A 17,494-nucleotide genomic window follows, 5' to 3' on the forward strand; every position below is an offset into this window, starting at 1 on the left:
GTCACTCTGTATTTATATTCTTAGATCTCCTGCAGGTTTAAGATAATTGGTAAAAGAGCGAGAGAAGATGAGGTTAGTTATGAATTAAACCCGTCAGTAAATTGACTGGAAATTCACTGAATGAGGCAGTATCTCGCCCGCGGGATATGTGCCAACTTCCAGCGCGTCCAAACTTTTCCCCCCAAACATTTGAAAACCACATTAAAAAATAAGCTTTATCCGTCGGGGAAAATCATTTCTGTATCTTCTTCTCTAAACTAATGACAATAATTGAAATCAAAATCACAAAAAAGTTTGTATGTGTGGGGAGAGGCGTGGTTAAAAAGACTAGCGGTTCCGGATCAGTACAGCGGTTAAATTTGGTTGGGAGTTGAAGAAAGGAGCAGAACTGCTCCTGGTTGAGATTATGTTTTGGAGGAAAGCGTTAGTCTGGAAATGTTTGGAGTGGAGGGCGTTTGGAAGGGGGTTCAAACAGGGGAGATGCGTCAGCTCTGGGAGTAGGCTGGACCTGAGGGGTATCTACCCGCCTATAGTTACCCCCTTTAACCAGAAGGGCCAGGTGGACTATCAGCAGCTGGAGAGTAACGTCCGTGAGTTGAGCAAGATCCCTTTCAGAGGTAATGTGTTATGTAAAATTTTGCATTTAAAAACAACAGTTTAATAAGGGGCACTGTGTGGCCGCTTGACTGATTTGGTCAGTATCACTCGCACCTCATGAGTTTGTGTTTGAACTCATCTAGCTCTCTGATGCCCATAGCCTAAGTTGTATCAAGTTCCATTCACACATGACCCGCTGTGCTTTCTAACCTCAGCTGGTTTCTGATCTGGCAACATCTCCAATCTCTCTGTTGTCGTGTCGCCACTCCCTATCTCTCTAACCTCCTCAGCCCCATGGCCCTTAGAGATCTCTGTGCTCCTCCAATCCTGGCCTCTTGTCAAGTCTGCCCTTGATCCACATTGACCCAATCCTGACAGCTATATACCTTGAAGGATAAACATGTCTTTACCAAGTCTTGCAGTGGGGTTGTGGGGGAGGGGTGGTGGACTACAGTGTGAGATCATACTCTGCAGGGTGGGAGGGTTTAATATTGTAGCTGTTCTCCACCACTGAGCATTTATTCCCCCCCATGCGCTGTATGTATGACCTCCAGTACCTTGCCCAAGTGAATCACAGAATCATATACCACAAAAGGATGCCATTCAGTCCATTGTGCCTTTGCCAGCTCTTTAGTAGAGCTATCCAATTAGTCCTATAGCCCTGCAAGTAATTCTTTTTATCCTTGTGTGAGTTAAAATGGTGAGTATTAATCTCATTTGATCCTTCTCTCAGCCAATGTCAGATGTTAGCCATAACTCAGTTGGTAGCATTCTTGCCTCACTGAATGAAAAACTTGAGAGTTGAAGTCCCACTCCAGAACTTGAGCTCAAGAATCTCAGTTGACAGTGCCGGTGTGGTGCTGAAGGAATGCTGCATTGATGGAGTTGCCGTCTTTTGGATGAAATGTTCAGCCGAGGCCCAGTCCAGCCTTTCGGGTGGACACAAAAGATCCCATGGCACTGTTTCGGAAAAAAGCAGAGGAGTTAACCCTGGTGTCCTGGCCAATATTTATCCCTCTACCAATGGTACCAAAAATCAATAAACTGGTCATTATCACATTGCTGTATGTGGGATCCTGCTGTGTGCAAACTGGCTGCCATGTTTTCCACATTACAACAGTGACTACAATTCACAAGTGTTTCACTGGCTGAAAAGCACTTTGTGGGGTCCTGTAGTTATGAAAGGTGCTATATAAATGCAAAAGTCTTTCTTATGACCAGGTATGTGTCCCATGCATCTGGAGGTCAGAGGTCACCATATGTCCCTTGTAGCTGAGGGTCGGGGTTACTAGTTCAAGATCTTGATTTGGAAAGCCTCTCACTGGCCCAACAACAATAAAAGCGACTATAGCGCCTAGGGCTGGAGTCAGCTAAGTCGAGGTAGACAGGGATACAAACTTGGGATCTTATGTAGCCCAGCTTCATCACCTAGATGGTTCATTGACCCACCAGCCATGCCGGTACCTCTTCCTGTCATATTAGTGGACCAGTAACTATTGCTGGCTATAGGCCACTGGTTCTGGAGGTTTAGGCTCCACTCCTGTTTTCTACGTGAATGTTTACACACAAGATCCTTGGACATTGAACCTGGTGAATTTTCCATTCTGACTGTACTCTTTGCCCACTTGTTTGATTTAATGTGTCACTAAAGTTCTCCAAATTACAATGTCAAAGGCCCTTTTACTGCAGAACATTGGCAAACCTACATCTTTTTTTTCTACCTTCGGCCACATTCTGGAATGTTTACAATTCAACCATCAGAGTTCTGGTGGCAACTGGGATGGAATTTCTTCTGCAATTTTAAAATTCTCGTCCTTGTGTTCAAATCCCTCTGTGGTCCTGGTCCTCTCAGCAATTTGCTACAGCCTTCCAACCTTCTGAGATCTCTGCATTTCTTCCAATTCTGGCCTCCTGCCCTTCCACTATTTTAATTGCTGCACCATTGGTGGCTGTGCCTTCAGCTGCCTGAGCCCTAAGTTCTGGAAATCCCTCTTTAAATCTCTCCGCCTCTCTCTCCTTTGAGACGCTGATTGAAAACTTACCTTTTTGACCAAGCTTTTGCTCGCATGTCGCAATATCACTTCATGTGGCTCAGTGTCAAATTTTTGTTTAATGACACTTCTGTGACATTTTGCTATGTTAAAGGTGCTATATAAATGCAAATAGCCGTTGTTGAGTTCCGCGAGCTGTTCTTAGGGTCGCTGGCTCCACGCGGGACTGATGCAGACCAGGTGTTTTTGTCGTCATGTCAGAAGCCAACTAATCAGAACACTGAGATTGAATCAGAGTCCAGTCAGGAGGCTGAGGGGAAAAAAAGGTGGAATGCCACATCCCAAATAGCATTCCCTGTCAGATTTTAAAAATGCAAACTCCGGCAATGTTAAAAATTTTCCAGGTATGTCCTGTCCACAAAAAGCAGGACAAATCCAGCTGATTACCGTCCCATCAATTTACTCTCAATCATCAGCAAAGGGATGAAAGGTGTCGTCGACTGTGTTTTCAAGCAGCACTTGCTTAGCAATAACCTGCTCGCTGATGCTCAGTTTGCGTTCTTCTAGAGCCACTCGGTTCCTTACCCCATTACAGCCTTGGTCCAAACATCGACAAAAAAGCTGAATTTCAGAGGATTTAAATTCAAATTTTAAATACATTCATGGGATGTGAGCATTACTGGTTAGGCCGGTATTTATTGGCCATCCATAATTGCCCTTTAGAAGTTGGTGGTGAGCTCCCTTCTTGAACTGCTGCAGTCTATGTGGCTTAGATACATTCACAGAGCTGTTAGGGAAGGTGTTCCAGGGTTTTGACCCAGCGACAGTGAAGGAACAGGGATATAGTTCCAAGTCAGAATGGTGAGTGGCTTAGAGGGGAACTTGGAACTTGAGAGGAACTACATGGACTGCAGCGGCTCAAGAACGTGGTTCACCACCAGCTTCTCAAGGGCAATTAGGGATGGGGAACAAATGCTGGTCTAGGCAATGATGCCCACATCCCATGAAAGAATCTCCCTTGATTTCCTTAGAGCCCAAAAATCTATCAATCTCTTCCTTGAGCATCCACAGCTCTCTGAAGTAGAGAATTCCAAAGATTCACAACCCTTTGAATGAACAGATCTTTCCTAGTTTCAGTCCTAAATGACTATTTTCCCACTTCTTAAGACAGGGGAACAGCCTCTCGGCATCTACCTCTAGGAATCTTATATGTTTTAATGAGGTCACCTCTCAATTCTTCTAAAATCCAGAGAGGTTGGCCCAATCAACTCAGTCTCTGCTCATGGTACAACCCTATCGTCCCAAGGATCAATCTAGTCATCCTTTGCTATGCTGCATCCAACAGGAGTATGTTTTTATTGCTGTGCCCCTAGGCAAGTGTTGCTGGCTAAACCAGCATTTATTGCCTGTCCTTAATTGCCCTTGTTCAGAGGGCATTTAAGAGTCACATCTAGGCCAGACCAAGTAATGACAGCAGATTTCCTTCCCTAAAGTGAACCAGATGGGTTTTTACAACAATCGACGATGGTTTCATGGTCATCATTAAACTTTTCATTCCAGATTTTTATTGAATTCAAATTCCACCATCTGCTGTAGTGGGATTCTAACCCTGGTCCCCAGAGAATTACCCTGCGGGTAATCCTTCTGGATTACTAGTCCAGCAACAAAACTACTATTCCATTGCCTCCTTCTATCCTTATCTTCCTTCCTTAGGTACAGAGGCTACAGTACTCCACGTGTGGTCTCACATGTCCTGTACAATTATAGCAAGACTTCCTTACACTTAAACTCCAACCCACTTGCAATAAAGGCCAACATACCATTTGATTTCCCAACTGCATACTGTATCTACATGTTAACTTTCTGTGCTTTGTGTACAAGAACACCCAAATCCCCTGAATTCTCAACAATTAATAGTTCCTCGCCATTATTTTCAGGTACCATGCCCTAAGAGGGTGTTGGTAACCGTGGATTTCCATTGGATTGGTCCATGGTTGTGCTTGGCAAAGTACTACAGAGGTTTGCCATTGCCTTCTGCAGTATGGCTGACCAGGAAACTCTCAACTCTTACCGCCTGCCATCAGGCATATTGGAAGCATTTACAGGCTGATAGTCAACTTGTTTGGCCATGGTATGAATGTGCCTTCCATGGCCATCAAGTCATGGAATGGGACTTGAACCCAGAGCTTGGGACACTACCATGAGACCTCCTATTCTTGCTATCCAAGTGAATAACCTCACATTTCCCCACATTATACTCATTTACCACTTTCTTGTCCACCCGCATAACAATTCTATACCCCTTTGCAGACTCTTTGTATCCTCCTCACAGCTCACTTTCCCAGCTATCTTTATATCATCAGCAGTAAGTGCTGGTCCAGCCAGCGAATCCTGCATCCTGGGAATGAATAAAAAAAATGAAATAAACTTGGGTACACTATACACTGACTCTTCATCTAAATAATTAGTATAAATTGTAAACAGCTGAAGTATTAGTGTTGATCCTTTCAAAATAACCGTTCATTCCTACTGACTGGGTTCAAGGATAGAAAACAATCAGTCCATGCTAATTGCCTCCAACCTATTGATCCCTTCTCTTATGCAACAGCTTTTCATGTGACACCTTATCAAATGCCTTTTGAAAATTCAAATATGTTACATCCCCTGGTTCACCATTGTCTATTCTGTTGGTCACATCTTCAATAAAGCTCTACCAAGTGCTGAGGGAGTGCTGCAATGTTGGAGGTGTCATCTTTTGGCTGAGACGTTGAACTGAGGCCTTGACTGCCCTCTCAGGTGGGTGTAAAAGATCTCATGGCACTAATTCAAATAAGAGCAGGAGAGTTCTCCAATCTGAGCCAATATTCAGCCCTCAACAAATGTCACTAAAACAGGCCATTGCTGTTTGTGAGATCTTGCTGTGTGCAAATTGGCTTGTGTTTCCTTGTGTTTACAATGATATCTACACTTCAGAAATACCTCATTTGGCTGTAAAGGAGTTTGGGATGTCCTGAGGTAGAACTGGACACCATATAAATGCAAGATTTTTCTGTTTGCAGGGCTAGTTGTTCAGGGCTCCAATGGAGAGTTTGTCTTCCTGACCAGTGAGGAGCGTGTTGAAGTTGTTCGCAGAGTGAGGCAGGTGCTACCTGAGGAGAAGCTGCTGGTGGCTGGATCTGGCTGTGAATGTAAGTGGAGATCGTGAACGTTCTGAGACAAAAATCAGATTGCTGCAGAGGACAGGTAAATGGTTCAGGATAGGGCTCTTCACCGGAGCAGGCTCAGTTAGGGCCTCGGCCTAAACGTAAAGTTGTGGATGAGGGTTTCACTGGTGGTAAGAGAGAGGTCGGTGCAGACATGGGTGATGTGATGGAGGTATAAAGAACCAGTCTGGCTAACCCAATGGATGTGACTGGGGAACGAACACTTCAAGTACTAGTGCACAGGGGAACAGAGCTGAGAGAACCGAGGCAATGAAAGATAGAGTAACACTCAGCCGTGACTGTGCTATTGGATTAGCTTGAGTGGGCCCAGTCCTTTTCTACCTGTAATTGCCCCTATGATTAATTTTCCAACAAATAAATGACAGCCTCAGTTATGGGTCAGTGAACATGATCCCGTTGCTGTGGCTACTGCATCACTGCAAACGGGCTAAGTGGCAATTTTGCTTTATTTTCCAACAGCCACAGAGGCCACCATTGCGATGACACGCAATATGGCAGAAGCAGGGGCGTCCGCAGTGATGGTCGTCACTCCGTGTTATTACCGAGGCAGAATGAACAGTGCTGCCTTCATACAGCACTATACACAGGTAACAGTGACACACATGCCTGTTTTAATAGAGAGCTGTTAATAGCAAAATGACATCTTGCTACTGCTCAGTTCATTTAGCCGAGACACTTTTTGGTGCCTCTTCTTGCTCTCAATCTTATTTTTTCTTCCTTACCCCACTGAAAACTGTTGGAGGAGCAACTTCCGCTGGTTGCCCTTTATACTGCACCAGCTCTCCCCAAGTAAAAAGCAAAATACTGGGGATGCTGGAAATCTAGAACAAAAACAAAAATACCTGGAAAAACTCAGCAGGCCTGACAGCATCTGCGGAGAGGAACACAGTTAACATTTCGATGACTCTTCATCAGAACTAAGGAAAAATAGAAAAGAGGTGAAATATAAGCTGGTTTAAGGGGAGATAGGACAGGTAGAGTTGGATAGAGGGCCAGTGATAGGTGGAGATAGCCAAAACATGTCATAGACAAAAGGACAAAGAGGTGTTGATGGTGGTGATATTAGCTAAGAAATGTGCTAATGGGGACATTAAGGGTGGAAAGCAGGATGAGCAAGGGACAGATAGCCCTAGTGGGGGTGGGGTGGGGGGAATCAAAATAGGCTAAAAGGTAGAGATAAAACAATGGATGGAATACATTTGAAAATAATGGAAATATGTGGGAAAAGAAAAATCTATATAAATTATTGGAAAAAGGGGGATCGGAAAGGGGGTGGGGAAGGAGGAGAGAGTTCATGATCTAAAGTTGTTGAACACAATATTCAGTCCGGAAGGCTGTAAAGTGCCTAGTCAGAAGGTGAGGTGCTGTTCCTCCAGTTTGCGTTGCGCTTCACTGGAACATTGCAGCAGGCCAAGGACGGACATGTGGGCATGAGAGCAGGGTGGTGTGTTGAAATGGCAAGCGACAGGGAGGTCTGGATCATGCTTGCGGACAGACCGAAGGTGTTCCACAAAGCGGTCACCCAGTCTGCGTTTGGTCTCTCCGATGTCGAGGAAACCACATTGGGAGCAGCAAATGCAGTAGACTAAATTGAGGGAAATGCAAGTGAAATGCTGCTCCAAGTACGTATGTGTGTGATTCTGCATGCTAATTGGCAAACGAGGAGATTTCAGTCCCCTCCCTCACTTCTTTTTCTCTCTGTAGTTTCTGCCCTCCCCAACTTCCTGCCTCTTCACACCTTGCCCCGTCCCTTCACCCCATGCTCTGTTTTTCTCTCTCTCTCTCACTCTATTGCATTCATATTTGCTCTGTTTACTGTGCTCATTTCATTCTTTATAAATCATGACTTTTCCCTTTTCTCCATCTGACTGCAGCAACTGCATCAGAAGATTTTAGACTGAGATCAAACTGAAGCTTGATGTTTTCTGCTGATTAGAGAGCTCAATTCAGTAGCAGAGTCCAAAAAACAAGTCAGCATTGAACCATCAGTAAATAATAAAAAAGATTTGCATTTCTATAGCATCTTTCATGACCATAGCAAGAACCAAAGTGCTTCCCAAAGTACAGCCAGTTAAGTACTTTATGAACTGTCATCGCTGTTATAACGTAGAAAACACAGCAGCCAATTTTGCACAGCAAGCTCCCAGAAACATCATTGTGATAATAATCAGTTTATCTGTCTTTTGTGTGTTTGAGGGATAAGTATTGATTGGGATATCAGGGTAACTCCCCTGATCGTTTTAAAAATAGTGCCATAGAATCTCTTAAGAGAGGACGGATAGGGCCTTGGTCTAATATCTGAAAGACAGCACCTCCAACAGTGCAACATTCACCCAGTACTGATTTTTATGTTCAACTTCTGGAGCATACAACCATCTGATTTTGAGGTGAGAATGCTACCAACTGAATCATGGATGATATCTCAGCACATCACTCTCTTCAGTTGTGAGTGTCAGTCAGCAGTAATGTGGTGAGCTTTAGTGTGGTACACCCATGTTGTTGTATGTCAGGTGGGGATCTTTAACCAATTACTCTCGATGTTTTTTTTTTAAAAATTCAGGTAGCTGATGCCTCACCTGTGCCAGTTGTGTTGTACAGTGTCCCAGGTAACACTGCACTGGAGCTACCAGTGGACGCCATCCTCACTCTTTCTCAACATCCCAACATCATCGGGCTGAAGGACAGCGGCAACAATGTAAGTGGTCATTGCCATTCTTGCTTTCTCTCTTGGGACTTGCAGGAAAAGGAGGAGGCCATTCGGCCCCTGGAGCCTGTCCCATCTTTCAGTTTAATCATGGTTGATCAGTATCTTAACTCCATCAACCCACCTTGGTTCCATAATCCTTAATATCCTTACTCAACAAAAATCTAGCCATCTCAGTCTTAAAATTTTCAGCTGATTCCACCCCTCCCCCCCCACCCCATTCTCAACAGCTTTTTGGAGGAGAGAGTTCCTGATTTCCACTACCCTTTGGGTGAAAATGCACTTCCTGACATCACCCTGAACTCTAATTTTAAGGTTGCACCACACTATGGGCAATAGCACCACTGACATCAGCCTCTTACTGATGTGTGAGACAACATTGGGATCAGTGACCAGCAGGAAGAGGCATTAGAGCGGAGCCTGTTTTTTTTTATTTGTTCATGGGATGTGGGCATTGCTGGCTAGGCCAGCATTTATCATCCACTCTTAATTGCCCTTGTTCAGAGTGCAGTTAAGGGTCAACCATATTGACATGAGTCACACGTAGGCCAGAGCAGGTAGGGGTGGCAGATTTCCTTCTCTAAAGGACATTAGTGAACCAGATGGGTTTTTAATGACAATCGGCAATAGGTTCCTGATCTTACTTCCAGCAGGAATTACTAGATGGTGACTGGGATAGGAACGCTCCCACTATTATTTTCCACCCCTCCTCTAGCCCAGGCACTGCTATGTTGCCTAGGATCAGCTAAATTGCAGCATAAAGAGCTAGGAGGAACTTTTGATGGTCTCCTTCATGACACTGTGAAAGCACTTCACAGCCAATATTCTTTTTATTTCTTTCATTGAATGTGAGTATCACTGGTGTGGCCAGCATTTCTTGCCCATTCCTAATTGCCCTTGAACTGAGTGACTTGTTAAGCCAGTGCTGGAGACGGTGACAATTGATGCATACAAACTGCAAATATGCAACAAGCTTATTCTCCTCCTTGTTTTCAATCCCTCCATGTCCTTGTCTCTCCCTATCTCTGGAACCTCCGACAACCCTCCGAGATAGCTGCGATCCTCCAATTGTGGCCTCTTGTGCATCCACAATTTTAATTGTTCCATCGCTGGTGGCCGTGGCTTCAGCTGTCTCGACCATAACATTGGCATCCTTCCCTAAACCTCTCTGACTTCATCTCCTGCTTTAGAACAGTCATTAAATCTGGAGCTGTGGGATTTTTGTCACCTGGTTTGAGACCCCAAATCCATTTCACTTGGATAATTATAGCATGTGCTGGATTCTAAACTGTGTAATGACCAAACCACAATGCCTCCCCTTTCATTGAATGTGAGAGTCACTGGCAAGGCCAGCATTTGTTGCCCATTCCTATTTGCCCTTGAACTGAGTGGCTTGTTAAGCCAATTCAGAGTCAGAGTCAGCCATTTTGCTGTGGGTCTGAAGTCATAAATGGGTCAGACCAGGTAAGGATGGCAAATTTCCTTCCCTAATGGACATTGGTGAATCAGATGTTTTTTTTTTAACAACATTCGATGATAGTTTCACGGTCACCATTACTGGTATACGGGGTTTTGTTTTATATTCCACCAGCTGCCATGGTGGAATTTGAATCCATATCCCCAGACCATTAGCCCGAGCCTCTGGAATACTAGTCCAGTGACATTACCACTACACCACCATTTCTGAAGTACATTTGAAGTTGTAATGTAGGAAATGTGACGGCTGATTTACACACAGGAAGCTTCCAGAAACAGCAATGTCATAAGAGCCAGGTAAACTGTTTTTCCTTTAGTGATATTGGTTGAGGGATAGTCATTGGCTAGGATACCAGAGAGAATGTGCCAGCTCTTCTTCGGAATATTGCCATGTACACCTAGAGGGCAGATGGGACCTTGGATTAACATCTTATCTTAAGGATGGCGTGTCTGACTATGGACCATTCCTTTTGTACTGCACAAAGTGTCAGTCAACCTTTTTGTGCTCAGCTCTCTGGAGTGAGGCTTGATTCCAAAACTTCCTGATTTGGAGGCAAGAGCGTTGCCCACTGAATCACAGCTGATTACACACAGCGTTTAAATCCTTGAGACCTTCAAGCTGTATCCCATGCCCTTTCTCACAAGTGGCAGAGGAGGGCAGACAGTTTTAGACAACACAAACCCTGCCCTAAATGAAGATGATTGGGGTAATTCCACCTCCCCTCACCGCCCCCACCAGTCAATCCTGGAAACCAAACTGCTGTAAATGACTGTCATTGGTTTTACCTACGTAATTTGTACAATGTAACTATCCTCCACTCACTGCCCAGGAGGAATAATCCTGCTTTTGTTGGAAGATGTTGCTGTTGTGTCTGTTGCAATTCTGTTTGTTGTAGGTTGTAGAGACTATTATTTAAATAGACTCTGTTTGTTTGCTGTTGAGTCCTGTTGTAAGTCCTACCCTGCCTCTAACTCATTGACTGACTAGCAATAGATACTGTTTTATGCTTCAGTTCATCTTCCTCAGGTTACAAGAATTGCACTGATAGTTCACAAAACCAGGAACCAGGATTTCCAAGTGCTGGCTGGATCGGCGGGGTATCTCCTCGCTGCTTATTCAGTAGGTAAGGGGCAACCCAGATGGGTGAAAGGGAGCTGGGGATGTGCTGGTTAACAGGTGAAGAGTATCATAACAGCAAGAAGTGAGGCTATTTGGCCCATCGTGCCCGTGCAGGCTCTTTGAAAGAACTATCGGATTAGTCCCATTTATTGCAAAAGTGTTTTCTGACTGACTCTGGAAATGTATCTTGGGGAAAGCACAGAAGCAGCTTTGCAGATCTGAGGCCTCTCAGCAGCTGGAGTTGGGGATCAATGAAATGGAATTTACATTCCTTTTTATAAATCAGCCTCCTGCTGGGCTTGTTCCTCAATGCTCGTCATGGAGTGGGGAGGAACAATCTCCAGGGACAGTGGCAGCTGGGGAGTTTGACTGGGATGATACACCTGTCACACTGTGGTTGATCTGTCGAGGTTTCAATTTTATTTTATTAAGGAGCAGCTTTTCCTTATCCAACATTTGTTACCTATCCCTAATTGCCCTTGAACTGAGTGACTTGTTAAGCCAGTCCTTGAGATGGTGACAATTGATGCATACAAAAATTGCAAATATGCAACAAGCTTATTCTCCTCCTTGTTTTCAATCCCTCCATGTCCTTGCCTCTCCCTATCTCCGGAACCTCCGACAACCCTCTGAGATAGCTGTGATCCTCCAATTGTGACCTCTTGTGCATCCACAATTTTAATTGTTCCATCATTGGTGGCCGTGGCTTCAGCTGTCTCGACCATAAGCGTTGGCATTCCTCCCCTAAACCTCTCTGACTTCATCTCCTGCTTTAGGACAGTCTTTAAATTTGGAGCTGTGGGATTTTTGCCATCTCGGTTGAGACCCAAACCTATTTCACTTGGATAATTATAGCCTGTGCTGGATTCTAAACTGAGGTAACTGTGTAATGACCAAACTACACTGCCTCCCCCACCTCCTATGTAGATTATAAAATAGTGACTTCACTTCAAAACCAAAAGTGTTCTGATAGAAAAATAGTGTTGTCATCAATTTGCACACAGCAAGGTCTCAGCAGCCATGTGAAAGACCAGATAATCTGTTTTCATGATGTTAGTCAAGGGATAATGATGTTTTGCGCCCACCTGAGAGGGCAGATGGAGGTTGGTGTCATGTCTCATTCAAAAGACAGCACCTCCAAAAGGGCAGCGCGCCCGCAGTACTTGTATCAGAGGTGTCAGTGTGGATCGTGATTTCGAGTCTCTGGAGTGGGTCTTGAATGCATTTCAACTTTCAGATTCAGAAGTAGAGTGTGAGCCACAGCCGACGTGAGGTTGTGAAAGTTGCTATGTAGATGCAAGTTTGTTTTTTTTCCCTTAGGAAACTGATTTTTCTGTCCCTGATTCTTCAAGGTGCTGTGGGTGGTGTGTGTGCACTGGCCAATGTGCTCGGAGAGCCTCTGTGCAACTTGGAGAAGCTGTGCCTCAGGGGGGAGTGGGAGGAAGCTCGAGAACTCCAATACAGGCTGATTGAGCCCAACACAGCAGTAAGTATAGCTTCAACCTTTCTTTACACGGTTTAAAAAACAGGGGCCAGGTTTTCATTGTTGGGTTGAGACCCGATATCAGGATAATTTCCATATGCCAGCCCTGCAAGGCATTGGTGTGACATGTGCTGTGTAACTTTTGAGTGAAAGGCCAGTTAGTTGTCAGGGCTGCACTCGCCATTCAATTATGGATGGTGATGGTTGGGTGAGGGGGTGGTGGGAAGGTGTGGGGGATGGTGGGAAGGTGTGGGGGGTTTGGGTGGGGGTAATCCTGATCGTGGAGAGCCAACAGAAGGTCCTCCAGCACTGAGAGCTGTAACTTGCTGATGCAGGTAACAGAAAGAGGGCGCCTCAAGATACAGGTGCCCTCTCAACACTTTTAAAATGGTTGAAATTAAAAATGGCTACAGCTGCCAGACTGCCATTGTAGAAGGGAGTCAGAGGCTGTAGGTTCAAGACCCACTCCAAGACTTAAGCAAAAAAATCTAGGTTGACACTCCCAGTGTAGTACATAGGGAGTGCTGCACTGAGAGAGACGGGGAAAAAATAAATCTGGTATAATAGATCCCATCGCACTATTGATGAAGAATGGGTCCTGGCCAATATTTATCCCTCAAGCAACATCACTAAAACAGTCAGTCTGGTCATTATCATGTTGCTGCTTGTGGGATCTTGCTCTGCTCTGTACAAATCAACTGCCGCATTTCCTACAACAGTGACGACACTTCACAAGTACTTTGGCTTTAAAGAACAGCTTGGGTAGTCATGACCGCTGTGCAGTTGCCACATGGGAAGAGGTCAGAGGTGGCAAATGTTTTACTTCCTGACCCCTCCAAAGCCTATTCATTACCTGCAAGGCACAAGTCAGGATTGAGTTGTGATGGAATACTCTCTGCTTGCCATGATGGGCGTGGCTTCAGTTTTGCTTCAGAAGTTCAGTTTCATTTAAGGAAAAGCAGCCCACCTTATTGGCACCCTGTACACCACCTTAAACATTCACACCCTCTACCACCGACACACAGTGACAGCAGTGTGTGCCATTTACAAGATGTATTGTAGCAACTTGCCAAGACTCCTTTGACAGCAACTTCCAACCCCATGACCTATACCACCTAGAAGGACAAAAGTAGGAGATGCATGAGAACACCAGCACCTGCAAGTTCCCCCCCAAGTCTCTCACCAACCTGAACTGGAACTATATTGGTGTTTTTTTTTTATCACTGCTGGGTCAAAACCTTTGAACTAACAGCACTGTGGGAGCATCTTCACCACAGACTGCAGCGGTTCAAGAAGGCAGCTCACCACCACCTTCTCAGAAGCAATAAGGGTAGGTATTAAAAATGACCCGTATGCTTCAGTTTATATTTTGATAAGAAGCTCCCACTCAGACATAACAGAGAAAGTGTTCTTATCTCCTCAGGTTACGCAAAAATTTGGCATTGCAGCCCTCAAGGAGGCGATGGAATGGTTTGGATATTTCGGGGGACTTTGCCGTGCTCCCCTGCTGCCATTGACCGAGGTAGAGAGAAAGGACTTACGGAATGACTTTGCGTCCAACGGCTGGCTCTGACCTTGTTTGCAGCAAAAGCCATAGGTCCTGTGCTTCGGAAGAAGTTTAATTTCTAATTCACATGAAGTTGAGGGCTGTTACTAATTCCTTAATCAAGTGCATGTCATCACACCTTTGCCCTGAACTTCATCTGCAAACTGGGGAACTGCTGCATTGAAATTATGTTTTAATTACATAGAATTTTACAGGACAGAAACAGGCCATTTGGCCCAACTGGGCCATGCTGGTGTTCATGCTCCACACAAGCCTCCTCGCACCTTACTTCCTTTCAACCCCCATCAGCATCTCCTATTATTATTTCTCTCATGTACTTACCGAGCTTCCTCTTAAATACCTCTATGCTCTTGATCTCAACTACTCCATATGGTAGTGAGTTCCACATTCTCAGCACAATTTGGAAAAATAAGTCTTTCTTGAATCCCCTATTGGATTTATTAGTAATCATCTTATGATCTCCTCTATCAAACCCCTTTAATAATTTTAAAGACCTCTTTTAGGTCACCCCTCAGCCTCCTCTTTTCTAGCCCCAGAGTATAACCTCTCAGTTCTGGCACCATTCTTGTAAATCTATTTTGCGTCTTGTCCGCTACCTTCAAATCCAATTTGTAATATGAAGACCAGAACCGGACTAGGTACTCTAAAATTTAACATAACTTCCCTGCTTTTCAATTCTATTTTAAAAATATGGTGTGCCCACCACAAACTCTACAGCACAGCATGGTCCCATCTGTGATCCTACACCTGGAAAATTCCTAATCTCAATCGTGCTGTCAGGGCAACTCAGCAACACCTGGCTTCTCTCCATTTAACATTCTTCAGAAACAAAATCCCAGACCTCAGGAACATGACACACCTAGTTTTACACCCAAGACAAAGAGGCCATTCAGCACATTACACCTGCACCCTCTATCTCAAAGAACAAGCCACTTTGCGATTGCCCTACCCCTTTCCCACATACCCTTTTTACTATATAAACCGTTTTTCTTCCACAGATTCTGCTTCAAAAACCTTTTCTAGTGAAGCATTCCATGGCCTAATGACCCTTCACAAAATAAATTCTCTTAATCTCTCCCTTTCTTTGTTTAGTAGTAATCTTTAAAGCGTCTGTCTTTCAGTTACCAGTTCCCAAAAGTGTAGATGGTTTTTTTTTTCCTCGATTTTCTTCATCAAAACTTTCAAACAAGTCAGTAGGAAAAGCAAAACTTGAGGGAGAGAACCTGCTGCATTCTTAAAAAACTATCTCCAGTCTTCTGGGCTTTCCCGAAGGTTCTCCAGTTCTCCTGCTCAAGGGTGTTCTCCACAATTCAGAAAGTAGTTGATCAGAATGCTTGTCCGCGATAAATCATAACTTTTATATTTAAAAAAAAAACAACAAAGTTCCATAGCTAAAACTTTTGACCCACAAAATGTTCCAGCACAGAAATAGGTCTTCAGCTCATCAGGTCAGAACTGGTGTAATCGGTTGAGTTTGTACTAGTCTTTGACGTGGACGGTGGAGTTGTGGTCACACTTTTGGAGCAAACTCCAAAACTGAAATGCCAAGGTTTTTTCTGTCATCAGTTCTCATAAGGGGCCCCTGAATGTTTGTGTTTAATATTGCAAAAGTTAATTCTGGAAGATTTCAGTCACTGTTGAGGCATGTGTCCCTGAACATGACTTCATTGTTACTTTCTATAAGTGGTAGGTTTTATGTTTTATTGTTGCTGAGTTTAGTATTTGTCCTGCTTTTCCTTTTGAAGGATTAATGGGTTTGGGAGTACAGCTTGTTTGTAATAGTGTAATAGATATCGAGGCTGCCCTTGAGGTTTAAGCACCTTAAATGGAGAGAAACTGCAGAGAAAAAGGACGGGGGCATTATGTCCCTGACCTTCTAGCTCACATGTCAGTGCTACAATGTGTCCAGTTCCCTTTTCAGGACTAAGTTCACGCCACACTCACTTGGCACATGTCCTGCAGTCTCTCATTTGCCAAGGATGTGGGAAATGGTCGTGTCACTGTTCACTGGCACTCAAAGTGAGGGTTCAGACATGTTGACTGGTCAGTGTAGAGGGAGCTTTACTCTGTATCTAGCCCCATGCTGTACCTGCCCTGGGAATGTTTGATGGGGACAGCACAGAGGAAACTATAATTGTATCTTAACCCAAACTGTACCAGGCCTAGGAGTGTTCGATAATGACACAAGGTATCTCGTTCTCCTTCTCTGTTCAAGTGTAAACTATCAATATAAAAAGAAAAGTGGTTTTGTTAAACCTTATTTATAATTGATCATCTTCACCTTTTTAATTAGTAACAATGTGGAATGTTTTAAAATATCACAAAATGCAAAATAAATATTTCATTTTGTTTAAAATGTCATATTTTATCACTATTTTCTCCCCTCACGCCAGTGTTGATAGGTCTACAACCAACTCTCTGATACCCTGTGTCCAGGTGTTAACAGTAACAACTTGTATTTATATAGCATCTTTAACATAGTACAACATCCCAAAGTGCTTCACAGGAGCGTTAAACAAAATTCAACACTGAGCCACCTAAGGAGATATTAGGACGGAAGACCAAAAGCTATGTCAAAAAGGTAGGTTTAAGGAGAGTTTTAAAAGAGGAGGGAGTGCTAGTGGGGTTTAGGGAGAGAATTTTAAAGTCCATGGTCTAGGCAGATGAAGGCAGGGTGAGCAATGGTGTGGCGGGTCCCAGGAAAAAAAACTTGCCCAACTTCACGGTGCACTTCTAAGAAGTAGAAATAAAGATTTGCATTTCTATAGTGCCTTTCCTGACCTCAGGACGTCAGCAAAAAACAATGAAGTACATTATAACGCAATGTATGAAACACAAAGCTAGTTTGCACACAGCAAGCTCCCACAAACAAGAAGCTAATAATGACCAGATAATCTGAGTGATATTGTTTGAGAGAGAAATATGAGCCAGGATACTGGGGAGAACTCCCTTGTCATTCTTAGAAATAGTGCCAGGCAGTTTAAGGCTTAATTCAAAAGACAACAACTCTAACAGAGCAGTTCTCTCTGGGTACTGCACTGGGTGTGTCAGCTGGATTTTATTCTTAAATCTCTGGAGTGGATCTTGAACCCACATTCTTCTGACTCAGAGGCAAGAGTACTTACTCACTAAGCCACAATTAAAACTACAAGATATCTGGTCAATTTGCTGAACTTGACCGACAACTAGCAACATTTTTTACTTGAGCAGAGTTTAAGGGATGACTTCATGATTACAAATCATTAGTAACAGAAGCAATCAGAGGAGACTAGGAAAAGAATTGCTTTCCAGATGCTTAGAATGTGAAATTTTCTGCTACAAACAACTTCTTG

The 17,494-nt window shown here is 44.0% G+C and overlaps 1 protein-coding gene across 1 annotated transcript; it reads left to right on the forward strand.

Moving 5' to 3' along the window:
- The first annotated feature begins 349 nt into the window (after window positions 1-349).
- Window positions 350-16,518, forward strand: hoga1 (4-hydroxy-2-oxoglutarate aldolase 1). Its single transcript, XM_041209065.1, has 7 exons — window positions 350-617; window positions 5,648-5,776; window positions 6,272-6,399; window positions 8,373-8,507; window positions 11,020-11,116; window positions 12,465-12,598; window positions 14,019-16,518. The coding sequence occupies exons 1-7, from the start codon at window positions 407-409 to the stop codon at window positions 14,166-14,168; spliced, it is 984 nt and encodes a 327-aa protein (XP_041064999.1). The 5' UTR covers window positions 350-406; the 3' UTR covers window positions 14,169-16,518.
- The last annotated feature ends 976 nt before the right edge of the window (window positions 16,519-17,494 follow it).

Source organism: Carcharodon carcharias, chromosome 17, assembly GCF_017639515.1.
Source record: "Carcharodon carcharias isolate sCarCar2 chromosome 17, sCarCar2.pri, whole genome shotgun sequence".
NCBI lineage: Eukaryota > Metazoa > Chordata > Chondrichthyes > Lamniformes > Lamnidae > Carcharodon > Carcharodon carcharias.

Bases quoted from the DNA above. Each gene is read 5' to 3' on its own strand.
- hoga1 (XM_041209065.1), top strand. From the start codon at position 407: ATGTTTTGGAGGAAAGCGTTAGTCTGGAAATGTTTGGAGTGGAGGGCG. The intron at 618-5,647 runs GTAATGTGTTAT...TTCTGTTTGCAG, and splicing joins GAGCAAGATCCCTTTCAGAG to GGCTAGTTGTTCAGGGCTCC. The intron at 5,777-6,271 runs GTAAGTGGAGAT...ATTTTCCAACAG, and splicing joins GGCTGGATCTGGCTGTGAAT to CCACAGAGGCCACCATTGCG.